The following is a 13,210-nucleotide window of genomic DNA, read 5'->3' as shown; positions in this document are numbered from 1 at the left end:
TGTAGTTGTCAGACACATTTTGAGTTTCTGAAAGCTTTGCTCACATTCCTCTATCCATTGAAACTTTGCATTTTTTCGTGTTAGCTTGGTCAGCGGCGATGCTATTCTGGAGAAATCCTGCACAAAACGCCTGTAATAGCCTGCTAAGCCTAAAAGGTTGCGAATCTCTGTAGGAGAAGTAGGTCTGGGCCATTTCTGCATAGCTTCAGTCTTCTTAGGATCTACCATAATTCCATCTTTGGATACAACATGCCCTAAAAATGCTATCTAGCCAGAATTCACACTTCAAGAACTTAGCATAAAGCCGATGTTCTCGCAATGTCTGCAACACAGTCCTGAGATGATTCTCATGTTCTCCTTGGCTACGAGAATATATCAGGTTACAAAGCTATCCAAGAACGACTTGAACACTCTATTCATTAAATCCATGAATGCAGCTGGAGCATTTGTCAGTCCGAAAGGCATCACAAGAAACTCATAGTGCCCGTATCAAGTTCTGAAAGCAGTCTTAGAAATATCTTCATCTTTGATTCTAAGTTGATGATAACCAGAACGGAGGTCAATCTTTGAAAAATGGATAGCTCCTTGTAACTGATCAAACAGGTCATCTATACGAGGCAAATGATATTTGTTGCGTATTGTTATCTTGTTCAACTGTCTATAGTCAATGCACATTCTCATGGATCCGTCTTTCTTCTTTACGAATAGTACGGGTGCACCCTATGGTGATACACTAGGTCTAATAAAACACTTATCTAACAAATCTTGTAACTGTTGCTTTAGCTCCCTCAACTCTGCTGGTGCTATTCGATATGGGGGTATCGATATGGGCTGTGTGTCAGGTAGCAAATCAATACCAAAGTTTATTTCTCTTATTGGAGGCAGTCCTGGTAAATCCTCAGGAAATACATCAGAAAATTCTCTCACTACTGGTACATTCTCTATACTAACTGTTTCCTTTCTTGTATCATTTACAATTTCTAAGACACCCAAGCAACCTTTCTTCAGAAGTCGTTGAGCCTTCATAAAAGATACAATTTTACAAGTCTCTGGAACCTGACTCCCTCTTAGAATAAAACTGGGTTCATTTGGTATGTCAAACTTAACTATCTTTGCATGACAATCGACTATAGCATAGCAAGAAGATAACCAATCCATTCCCATCAGCATGTCAAAGTCAATCATATCAAGTACAATAAGGTCAGCTAGAGTATCTCTACCCTCAACCCGAATCTAACAAGCACGATACGCGTATTCAGCTAACAAAGACTCTGCAACAGGAGTAGCAACTAGAAAAGGATCATTCAATAGCTCGGGCTGTCTACTAAATCTCAATGCAAAGTACGAGGACACATAGGAGTGGGTAGATCCCGGATCAATCAATGCAAGTGAATCAAATGAACAGACAGAAATAATACATGTAACCACTGTATTCGAGGCATGAGCATCCTGTCTAGTAAATGCAAAAACTCTCGCCTGACTTCTACCAGCATTGCCTTGTCCTTGATTCATAGTAGCACGGTCTCCAGCACCTCGACCTCTATTTCCTGTACCTGTAGCACCTGAAGTATCACGAGTAGTCTGAGTCGGTGCAGTTAACTGAATAGAAGCCTGGTTAAAATTTCTCGGAGGCTGAGGGCAATCCCTCAAGTGATGTCCCAACTGGCCACACCGAAAGCACTCTCCAGTTAGAACACGACATTGGCCCAAATGTGATCTACCACAAGTCTGGCAGACTGGAGTAGTGGCATATATCTGCCCAGAATTACGATGTCCAAAAGATGATGGTCCCCTATTACCCTGTCTGTAATGTGGTCTATATGTGGACTATGAAGACATGTGTGTCCCTGTCTGAGAACCCTATTGTTGTTGTTGTCCCTGATTTCCCGCTCTTCTATTTTCACTAAAACCACCACTAAAAGCCCCTCATGTCTTGGCCTTCTTACGTAACTCACTAGCTGCACGCTCCTCACGTCCCTTGTTTTCAATATTTTTAGCAGGGTCGACTACATCAGAGTAGGATAAAGTCTTCATCTGTAGGGCTACTGCAGTGTATAGACGACCAACCAATCCATCAACAAACCTCTGAACTTGAGCTTCTTCGGTAGGCACTAAGTGAGGAGCATATATAGCCAGCTTACAAAACTTAGTGTTATATGTTGACACATCCATATCTGGAGTCTGAACTAATCTCTTAAAGTCTCTAGCATATTGTTGCATCAGACTATCTGGAAGAAAATGATTCTTGAACAACTTAGTGAACTCGTCCAATGTCAGTGGTGCTGCTCCTACTGGCCTTCCTAGCAATACAGTTTCATACCATGTGTTGGCCATATCCTCTAGTTTGTATGCTGCGAGCTCTACGGCTCTCTCAATTGTTAGAACCAAAAATACTTTAAAATGAAAACTATCATCTTTTACCCAAGAACTATCATGACAAATTATTATCAGAACCTATGAATTTTGGTGATTTCAATTTCAGGAACTCGTGTAGGGATACTTCCTTATTCCCGAAAGGCTGAGTCTGTGTAGGTGCTCGTGTCTGCAAAGTAGCCTGAGGAGATGAACTTCCGCCCCGAGTAGGCACCCGTGCCTCTAACACATTCAATAACCTTGCCACTGTATCTGCAGGTAAGGCAACAATAGGTACAACAGTTGGTACTGGTAGTGGAGCGTTTTGAACTCCCTGCTCTTGCACTTGATCTGGCATAACAGCTTGGGTTTGACCCATGTTCCCAACTTGAGGTTGAGGAGCAGTCTGTCTTCTAGTTTGATGCACCCCAATTTCACCGCCACCCCGAGTTGCACCACGTCCAGCACCACGTCCAGCAGATGAAGGTGTGCGTGTCCTAGCCATCTGCGAAAGAAATATTCCAAAGTCAATCTAAAGTTATCTCAACGCAAGATCAAAGAATGAAAGAAGGGAAAACTTTCCTAAATGTTCAGTAGCCTCGAGATCATAAGTATGGGCGCCTACATACCCATGAACAAGACTCTACTAAATATTGCTCCATGACTCGGGACTTAAAGCCTAAGCTCTGATACCAATTTGATCACGACCAAATTTAGGATTGTGACCAGCGCTTAGGAGCAAGTACTCCTAAGTAAGTCTCATCGGTAATTTTACAGAAAATCGGACAGAGTTTTCTCTATTTTTGGACTATCCCCAAAAATTTCCCTGTCTCAAATCAACAACCAAACATCCTAATAGCAATTCAAACAATCGACAACTTATCAATTAACCAAAATAGTCTTCACCATTACTAATCAACCCACTAACAACCAAAAATACTAATTTATCTCCGACTTTAATAATAAAGAACGATACTCGACATAAGACTAATAGCAAAATAATACTCATGACACCAAAAGAATGACTATGAAGCGACTCTAAGAATTCAAAGAAAAGACCATAACAACTGATAAAAATCTCCACCCACGCGAACAATTGCGAGGCTCACTAAGAATTCTCAACGTGTGCACTCTAATTAACGAAATCCTCGCCTGCGTCAACTGCTGTCTCTGTAAAAAAAATTAGCGGGGAATGAGTCTCTAGCTCAGTGAGTAATAACACTTAACCACAACCGTTTTTATTTGGGGACAAGTCAGAAACATGCTAGTATCTCAAAGAGAAAATAACATAAAAAATGCCCTTTCAGAAACAATAAATAAATTTTCAGTCTCATCACGCTTTTCTTGTAGTAAAATATAATTAACAATTCAGTAATAAGCTCGGTAACCACTGTATAATATCAGTATTCACATTTTTTTGGGAGGTTTCAATGAACGGATCATGTAATCGGTATAACTGTGGACTTCTTTGCAAGAAGTCATATATAACGGTAGTCCCTACTCAAGGAAAATCGGTAACGGTATTCTAATTCTACCTTCCCACTAGCGAGGGCTATAACAGTAATCGGTAATTACAAGGTGCACCAGGTCTAACGAACCCGCCGTTAGCTACGGGATCCTTCAATGTCTACTCCCATTTATACTTGTCTCTGTAATCCGTATATACTCGTAGAAAATACATTAAAACAATATAGGGCATTTCGGTTCTTATCAAATCATATAATTTCTTTTCGATAACAGTAAATCAAGTAACAGTAAAACAGATCAAGTGACAATGAAAATATTTAATACCACGATATTCATCTCAAATAACTATTTCGGTATCATATCGAGTAAAAGGCTTGTCCCACATGCAACTTAAAATAATCGGTAACATATTCATATTAAAAATCATGTGTAAATCATGCAAGTTATGAAAACACAAATTGCGGTAAGATTACTACTCACAATACTCGTGCCGAAATACCAACTGCTTCACCTCAAGCAAGTCATACAAATTCCTCCAATCAATCTATAATTACATAATATCGATCTCATGTTAATTTTCTTATTTAGGCTAATTCATAGCTATTTTAGAATACCCAACCCTCGAGGTTTCATGTTTGACTCTTATTTTGCCTAGAATAATTCTTATTGGTATTTAATTTTGTATACCTTGTGAAACCCTTCAAATATATGAACTGAGATAAAAAGAATTAGTAGAAGAGAAGAACCCAGATGAGAAATACGAGTGTTACCCGTAAAGACCAATGCGTATTTAAGATTTTTTAAGATATGGTTCCAGCCTTTTTCTTTTTCTTTTTCTCTTCCTTTTGAAACCCCTTTTCTGCGTTTTCTGAAGCAGACCGTATTCATTTTTCTGAAGCAGACTTATTTCCCCCCTTTCTCTCTTTGCTCTTTATGTGCTTTTGGTTACATATGGGCTTGGCCCTTTGTAGTAAACTCCTATTTCTTTTCCTTTTTTTTGGGATTTGTTTTGGGCCACCAGCACGGACCCGTTATTTTCTTCTTCTTCTTCTTCTTCTTCTTCTTCTTCTTCTTCTTCTTCTTCTTCTTCTTCTTCTTCTTCTTCTTCTTCTTCTTCTTATTAGTATTACACCCTTATTTAAAGATATAGGGTATTACAAAAAACACAAAAATAGTTTTATAATGTTTCTTTTCTTTATATATATTAGCTTGATTGTATTTTATAATATTTATAACATTTTAAAAAAATACCAAAAATATTTTCATTTTAATATATATGATTCACTTTAATAGCTTATTCTTATTAACTAAAATTAATTAGTATATTCTGGTAGTATTTTTATTTTTGGAATTAAATTTGGGCCAATTGGGAGCTCATTTTCGAATTTTAGTGACCCAGCAAGACAAAGGCCATTCTTCCAAAATCATTAGCTCACTCTTCACTTAAAATGCAATATTTAATCTTAATCATCTATTTCAGTCTAATTCAATAGAAATCATCTCTTTCTATATTCATATAAAATACTCAATTATGAAAATCATACTCGGATTCCTCTAACCCAAGGACACTCCCAAAAGAGAAAGAGGAAAAAAGAACGGGAGACCCCTTTCTTCCAAAAAAAATAAAATAAAATATTCCAGCCGCCACCCACACCCAGCGACCCTCCTCCAATCTCTCTTCTGCTTTAACTTGTTTCAATTTAACATCCTCCTAACAAAAAATAAAGAAGTAATACAATCATCCATCTTTATATAAGCATGGAATTGAAAATAAAATAGAAAAGAGGATGGGAGGAAACTGACAAAAGGATAGCAAAATGATGACGAGGCTAAAAAAATGGCAAATTAAAGGGTACACTTTCTAGTTCTGAGCTTACATCACCGTGTACCTTTCTTAGCATATTTCAAAATAGTAATTTGTCCTGTTTTCATTCTGTCTTAATTTCCTTCTTTTGTTCATTTGTTTAAGTCTTATTTTATTTTTCATGTTTTATTAGTATCATGAATCCGGATCAAGATTGGGCCATTGCGTAGTTAAAATTATTGTAAATAAATGGGCCATTGTGCTTATGAATTGGATCTACTTGCTTTATAATGATACATGTGCTTTTTTTTTTCTTGATTTTTAAGTCCTTGTCAATTTGTAGCGTTGGCAATAATTAGAATAATTCTAAAAGTGGAACACTACCCATTTATTAAGTTGTAACCTCATATTGGCTCTAAAGAACAGATAGCCTTCTTGACTGACGAAAGTAGCTAAGCTATACCATGTCGTACAATAATTTATATAACTCTAAAGCCTCGCAATAATCCGAAACGTGAATATTCAACTTATGAACAAATTCTTAATTTGCTTTAGGTGCGTAATTAAATCATCACGGCTATGGGTACAGTTCCCGTAGCATGGCCGTAATACATAATCCCCAATTCGGATGCGCATTTCATGTGACCCGATCATAACTTTAAATAATAATAAAATAAATATGTTGTAGATCGTGGATACAGTTCACGTGACGCAATTCGCAATGTGTACAAAAACAAGTGAGTGCGCGACATGACGACTTGTTCAAACAAATTCCATAAATACTAAAAGCGGTTAAAAAGTAAAAAATGCACAACAGATTTCAAATATGTATTAAATCAGATAATTAGGCCAATTATTAATAGTTGAATGACCGTGCTAAAATCAGAAACTCGGGAATGCCCTACACCTTCTTCCGGGTTAGCAGAATTCCTTGCCCGATCTTCTGCATTCGCTGACCATAAATAAGAGTCAAATTTTCTCGATTTGGGATTTAAAATAAGCCGGTGATTAGGGACACCATAAACTATTCCAAGTAGTGACTCTGATTAAATAAATAATCCCATTTCGATCAATGTCACTTAAATTGGAAAAATTCCCTATCCCCTCGGGAAAAAGGAGGTGTGATAGCTCTGGCGACTCTACTGGAGACAAGAACCCAAAATCTCTGGTTTAGGGTTCAGAATTCGAGCTTAGAATAACTGTGATACTTGGCTTTTGTTTATTATCTAATTTTTACGTGTTTGAGCCTAATGTGTTAATTGCCGCTTTTTACTGCTTTGATATTCTATTAACTGTATATAAAACTGTTACGAAACCCTTCTCCTCTCTGAGTTTTCTAAATCTTCTGGGAAGTGCCTGATGGCTTGACTTCTTTTTTGTTAGTATCATACACTAATTTAGAACGAGGATCGGATCAGTAACAAAGCCGGATGATCTTTTGGTTATCGGTACGTTGCCCCCCAGTTTGAGTTGTCCTCTCGGGTAAGCCAGGTCGAGAACAATACACCGAGGTTTTAAACCTAGAATAACATAGCTTCATGCCGGATCCCTAGTAGATACGTTTATTTGCATCATGTGCATTTGACTTTGGGGAGTCAACACAGGGGTTGGGTCTATCTAGGATAGGTGTACCCAAAAATAAAAAGACCATCCTGATGCATTTTACGTGCTACTTGTACATTTATTTATTTTGGCTTGCATGTTGACTAGCTTCTAGAATAGGGAAAGAAAAAAAACAAAGAAAATCAAAAAAAAAGAGTGAGAGGTAGGTATTTGAAATATCCTGAAACTCTGCCGAAAAAAAGTAGAGAAAGAAAATTCGTTTCAAAATAAGTTATATTTTCCTGTTGCATTAAAACAAATCGAACTATGCGGGTCTGATTCTCTCGCGAGAGTCTGGGTTTCGACATTCATGGGGAACAACTCATTTCCTTTTGGGAATTGAATATTTGAAGAGTCTCCACCTAACGAATTATGGTGTGTTAGGGCACCTAGTACGATTAACTCATGTAACTAGTTTGCATTACCAGATATTAGGAGTAAAAGATTTTCTGGAATAGATCAGTTTTAAGAAAATGCTAGGGGTGAAACTAGTTTTTAGAAAAAACATACTTTGAAAACAGTTCAGAGGAGAGCAAATTCAGCAGACAGTCAATAGATCACAGAAGGTTCAATTCCACAGACACTTTAGCAAACATATTCGCATACAGGGGTGAAAAGGAATTGAGAATACATGGAGATCTTATTGAGGGTGCATGAATGGGGTACAGGGAAACAGGTAGGCAGTAACATACATAGATTACTTATAGCGTTAATAACTTATCCAGGATAGCAGGCAACTAAACATGGAGCAAAGATGTAGAGGATAGAATCAAGCACACAAGCAGGCTTAACCATAGGCATAAGTAACTAACATGATCACACAGCTAAGCATAAGCCAAGCAGGTTGTTCAAGCATCAGTTAAACATGTGAAGTGTAAATATATTAGTTGTACATAGAGCAGGGTAGAATTTTAAGCATGCTTGAACAAAGAAGAAAGAGGGTAGGTCCAATTCATAACCCATGAACTAATGCAGGAAGGAAACACATGGAGTTTGGGTGTCAAATGTAACTGGAGACATACCAGTTGAGGGAAAAGAGTGCAGAATATAGAGCAAGTAGCCACTATCTAGCCTTAGCTAGACCCACAATAACACAAGTAGCAAAGAAGGAGAATAGTTTGAATGTATGTGTGTATGTGTGTATATTGTGAACTGATGTCTGTCAAGAACAAAAACAATGAGGGGTTTTATAGTATGCAATAGAGTAGGACACATAAGGTAATGACCCAATCATATGCACATAAGGTATGGAAATCAATTAACAATCAGTCCTGACTCAATTAAAGGGTCAGAATCACATAAATGGTACTTAATTTAGGGAAGTCTCACACGGAATCCCTTAGTAAATCAAAGTAGGGTTAATAAGGTAAGAAATAATCAGACAAACGACCAAAATTAGACTAATATTACTTAATTTAAGAAAAATTGTATAAGGAATCAATTAGTAATTAAAGGCTAGGTTAAATAAGGCAATAACTAAATCCGAAATCAATTAGAAATTGGTTCTGAAAATCAAATCATAAAATCAGGCTAATGGCACCAATTAATAGTTGCACATAAGGTAAGAAAGGTAAAATCTAATAAGGAAACACTGGTATTAAGGAAAGTCCAATTTCAAGCCCTAATTTAGGTAAGTAAAATTTATTAACAATTAGTCAACAGAGTATAAGGCAAACGGGTAGATGTAGCAAATAATCAGTCAAATAATCAGAACACAGAAGCATATAGTAAACAAGAATAAATCAGGAAACCCTAACAGGTACTCAGAGACGAAAATGTTTAAAAGTTAAATATTTGTAGAAAAACCCGTTGAAATCAAGACCCTAATCTTAGGGTAAACCAAAATTAGTTAGGAATAATAATAGGGAAAGATTAGAAGACATCTGTCACGACCCTGGTTTGCCCTCCATGAACCATCGTGACATCAACTAGTCTCTACGACTAGGTAAGCCTAAATTGCGGAAGATAACCAAAACTTGCGGAAGTAACCAATTTAAAAACAGAATAAAGCAATAATAGTGTTTAAATGTGCCGCTCGACATACACCATATATAAATCTCAAAACCAATATCCAAATCCAAGACCCGGAAACCCATGAAGCACAAGCTAAGAAACAGGAAATACTACATAGCTCTAACTCCGGAATTTGTCTAATAAGAACAGAAAGTACAGAAGGGCTAAACAAAAGGCAGGAATAGAAAGGGACTCCTAGGTCTGCGGACGTGACAGATGTACCTCAAAGTCTCTAAGTAGTCACCTCCCTCAAGGATGGTAGGCCTGAGTAGAAGTACCTGGATCTGCACATAAAAAACATGCGCAGAAGAGGCATGAGTATACCACAACGGTACTCAGTAAGTGCCAAGCCTAATCTCGGTTGGGTAGTGATGAGGAAGGTCAGGGCCCTACTAAGATTAAAGAAATAAAAAGATGACAGGATAAGATAAGAAGTACAATTGAAAATCTACAGTAAGAATATACACAGCATAATAAGAGTACAATAACAGAAACAGAGATGAAGGCAAACCACAAGGAAGTACCACTCATAACAAGGATGATAACCGCGAATTTTTTGGTATCCCGAGGATCTCTTAGTATCCTCAATATGTGCTAGGGATCTCTTGGTATCCCGAGGATCTCTTGGTATCCTCAATGATATGCTAGGGATCTCTTGGTATCCTCAATTATATGCTAGGGATCTCTTGGTGTCCCGAGGATCTCTTGATATCCTCAATATACGTGCCAAGGATCTCTTGGTATCCCGCACCTCCGTTCAGATCATAAATACATACAAAGGATCTCTCGGGATGCCGTCCCATAGTCCCAAAGTAAAAACATATAGTAGCAACACAAAAATACCCAATTAAGCTAAATTCCACAAGTAAACAGTTAATTCTAGCCTAACATGCTTCACGTAATGCAATTAAGTCAGTTCAAGCAAATAGGCAATTAAGTCAACTAAACATGCTTTTCTAAACTAGCAACAGGCTAAATTCGCAAGTAGAATAAAACAGGTTAGACAAGCCACTTACCTCAAACCGGCTCAAAATCAACCTAACACCACGTCTTTGCAACGAGTACTCAACTCCAAATGGCCTAAATCTATTCAATTCAATTGCATAATGTAAATAACACTTCAAGTAACTGATTCTACAATTAATTTCTAAGCTAATACATGAAATTATGTAAAATGACCAAAATGCCCCTCGGGCCCACGTCTCGGAATCGGGTGAAATTTTCATTTTCAGAAACCTCGTACTCTCACGAGTCTATATATAACAAGAACATTGAAATCGGAGTCCAAATGGCCCCTCAAATCCTCAATCAAATGCATCTTAAACTCAAGCCCTAATTACCCATTTTTCCCAAATTTCTCACCACTAATTAGGACTTTAATCACATAAAAACGAGTTACGAGGTCAAGAACGTTACCTCCAAGTGATTCCCCTTTGTTTTCCTCAAAAAATCTATCTCAAAAGCTTCAAACCCGGATGAAAATGGTGAAAGAATACCTGAAACTCGCGATAGCAACTATTTATATGTTCTGCCCAGCGATTTCTGCATTTGCGACCCTGGGACCACATCTGTGGAAACTTTGTCGCATCTGCGACTTTCATTTAAATACTAGAAACTACATCTGTGATTACATTTTTGCAGATGCGACACCGCTTCTGCGGTGTCCCTTCCGCATCTTGCGGATTTCAAAATCCACTTCTGCAGTGTCTTAGCCGCATCTGCGGCGCCGCATCTACGGTCCCCAAACCGCAAATGCGAAAATACCAGAAGCAGCAAAAATACATCAGCTGCAACATTTTCTAAATTTTCTCGTTAACCATCCGAAATCATCCCGAGCTCCCCGGGACCTCAACCAAAGGCATCAACATATCCTAACACCTTATTCAAACTTGTACAAATCTTCAAAACACCTCAAACAACATCAAAACAACTAAAACACATCGAATTCAAGCCTAAGTTTCTAAAATCTTTCGAATTCCGCTTTCGATCAAAAACCCAACCAAAACACGTCCGAATGACCTAAAATTTTACACACACATCCTAAATGACGCAACAAAAGTACTAGAACTCTCAGAATTCCATTCCGTCCCTCGGATGAATATCTCACCTATCGAGCCGAAAACTTCCAAAATTCAACTTTCGGCATTTCAAGCCTAAATTAGCTACGGACCTTCAAAACACAATCCGAACATACTCCTAACCCCAAAATACCCAACGGAGCTAACAAAACCATCAGATTTCCATTCCAAGGCCGTCTTCACACTGTTCCGACTACGGTCACTTTTCCAACACTTAGGCTCTCATTTAGGGATTAAGTATCCCAAAACTCTTCGAAACTCAAAACCGAACATCCCGACAAATCAAATAGCAGAATAAACTTGGGGAAAATAGTTAATAGGGGATCAGGGCATTAATTCTTAAGACGACCGGCCGGGTCATCACATCTTCCTACACTTAAAACATTCGTTCGTCCTCGAACGAGCATAGAGACATACCTGAAGTAGTGAAAGGATGAGGGTAACAGCTGCACATATTCTGCTCGGTCTCCCAAGTCGCCTCCTCGATCGGCTGACCCTGTCATTGGAGCTTCATTGATGCAATGTTCTTTGACCTCAGCTTTCTAACCTGCTTGTCCAATATTTCCACTGGCTCCTCAATATAAGATAGATCCTTGTCCAACTGGACTGAACTGAAATCCAACACGTGCGACGAGTCGCTGATACCTCCGGAGCATCATTAAATACTGGATGAACTCCTGCCAAGTTGGGAGGTAAGGCAAGCTCCCCAACACGCCTCAATATCTCAAAAGGGCCAATAAATCTCGGACTCAACTTCCCTTTCTTCCCAAATCTCATAACGCCCTTCATAGGCGAATCCCAAAGTAGAACCCGCTCTCCAACCATATAGGAAACATCACGAACCTTCCGGTCTGCGTAACTCTTCTATCTGGACTGCGCTGTATGAAGACTATCCTGAATCATCTTAACCTTCTCCAAAGCAACCTAAACTAAGTCCGTGCCCAATAATCTAGCCTCACCCGGCTCAAACCAACCCACCGGGGATCTACACCGTCTCCCATATAAAGCCTCATACGGTGCCATCTAAATGCTGGACTGATAGATGTTGTTATAAGCAAACTCTGCCAATGGCAAGAACTGATCCCAAGACCCTCCAAACTCAATCACACATGCATGGAGCATATCCTAAAGAATCTGAATAATGCGCTGAGACTGTTCGTCCGTTTGAGGGTGAAATGTTGTACTCAACTCCACCCGACTACCCAACTCATGCTGGACGGCCCTCCAGAACCGTGATGTAAATTGAGTACCCCTATCTGAGATGATGGACACTGGAATAGCATGCAGACGAACAATCTCCCGAATATAAATCTCCGCCAACCGCTCCGAAGAATAAGTAGTACACACAGGAATAAAATGAGCAGACTTGGTCAGCCAATCCACAATCACCCAAATAGCATCGAACTTTCTTATAGTCCGTGGGAGCCCAACTACAAAGTCCATGGTGATCCGCTTCCACTTCCATTCCGGGATCTCTATCTGCTGATGCAATCCACCCGGTCTCTGGTGCTCATAGTTCATATGCTGACAGTTGAGGCACCGAGCTACAAATACAACTATATCCTTCTTCATCCGCCTCCACCAATAAGGCTGTCTCAAATCTTAATACATCTTCACAGCACCCGGATGGATGGAATACCGCGAACTATGGGCCTCCTCTATAATCAACTCCCGAAGCCCATCAACATTGGGTACACAAATCCGACTCTGCATCCTCAATACCCCATCATCACCAATAGTCACATCTCTGGCATCATCGTGCTGAACCTTGTCCTTGAGGACAAGCAAGTGAGGGTCATCATACTGCCAGTCTCTGATACGGTCAAATAAAGAAGACCAATAAACCACGCAAGCTAGAACCCGTCTGGGCTCCGAAAGATCCAATCTCATAAAC

At 38.9% G+C, this 13,210-nt stretch overlaps 1 protein-coding gene across 1 annotated transcript; it reads right to left on the bottom strand.

Moving 5' to 3' along the window:
- Positions 1–720: 720 nt before the first annotated feature.
- LOC142174508 (uncharacterized) lies at positions 721–1,158 on the bottom strand. Its single transcript, XM_075240314.1, has one exon. The coding sequence runs from the start codon at positions 1,156–1,158 to the stop codon at positions 721–723; it is 438 nt and encodes a 145-aa protein (XP_075096415.1).
- Positions 1,159–13,210: the final 12,052 nt, after the last annotated feature.

This window comes from Nicotiana tabacum, chromosome 20 (assembly GCF_000715075.1).
Source record: "Nicotiana tabacum cultivar K326 chromosome 20, ASM71507v2, whole genome shotgun sequence".
Lineage (NCBI taxonomy): Eukaryota > Viridiplantae > Streptophyta > Magnoliopsida > Solanales > Solanaceae > Nicotiana > Nicotiana tabacum.
The sequence above is the reverse complement of the archived record's forward strand: the minus strand, read 5'-3'. Positions and strand labels throughout refer to the sequence as shown.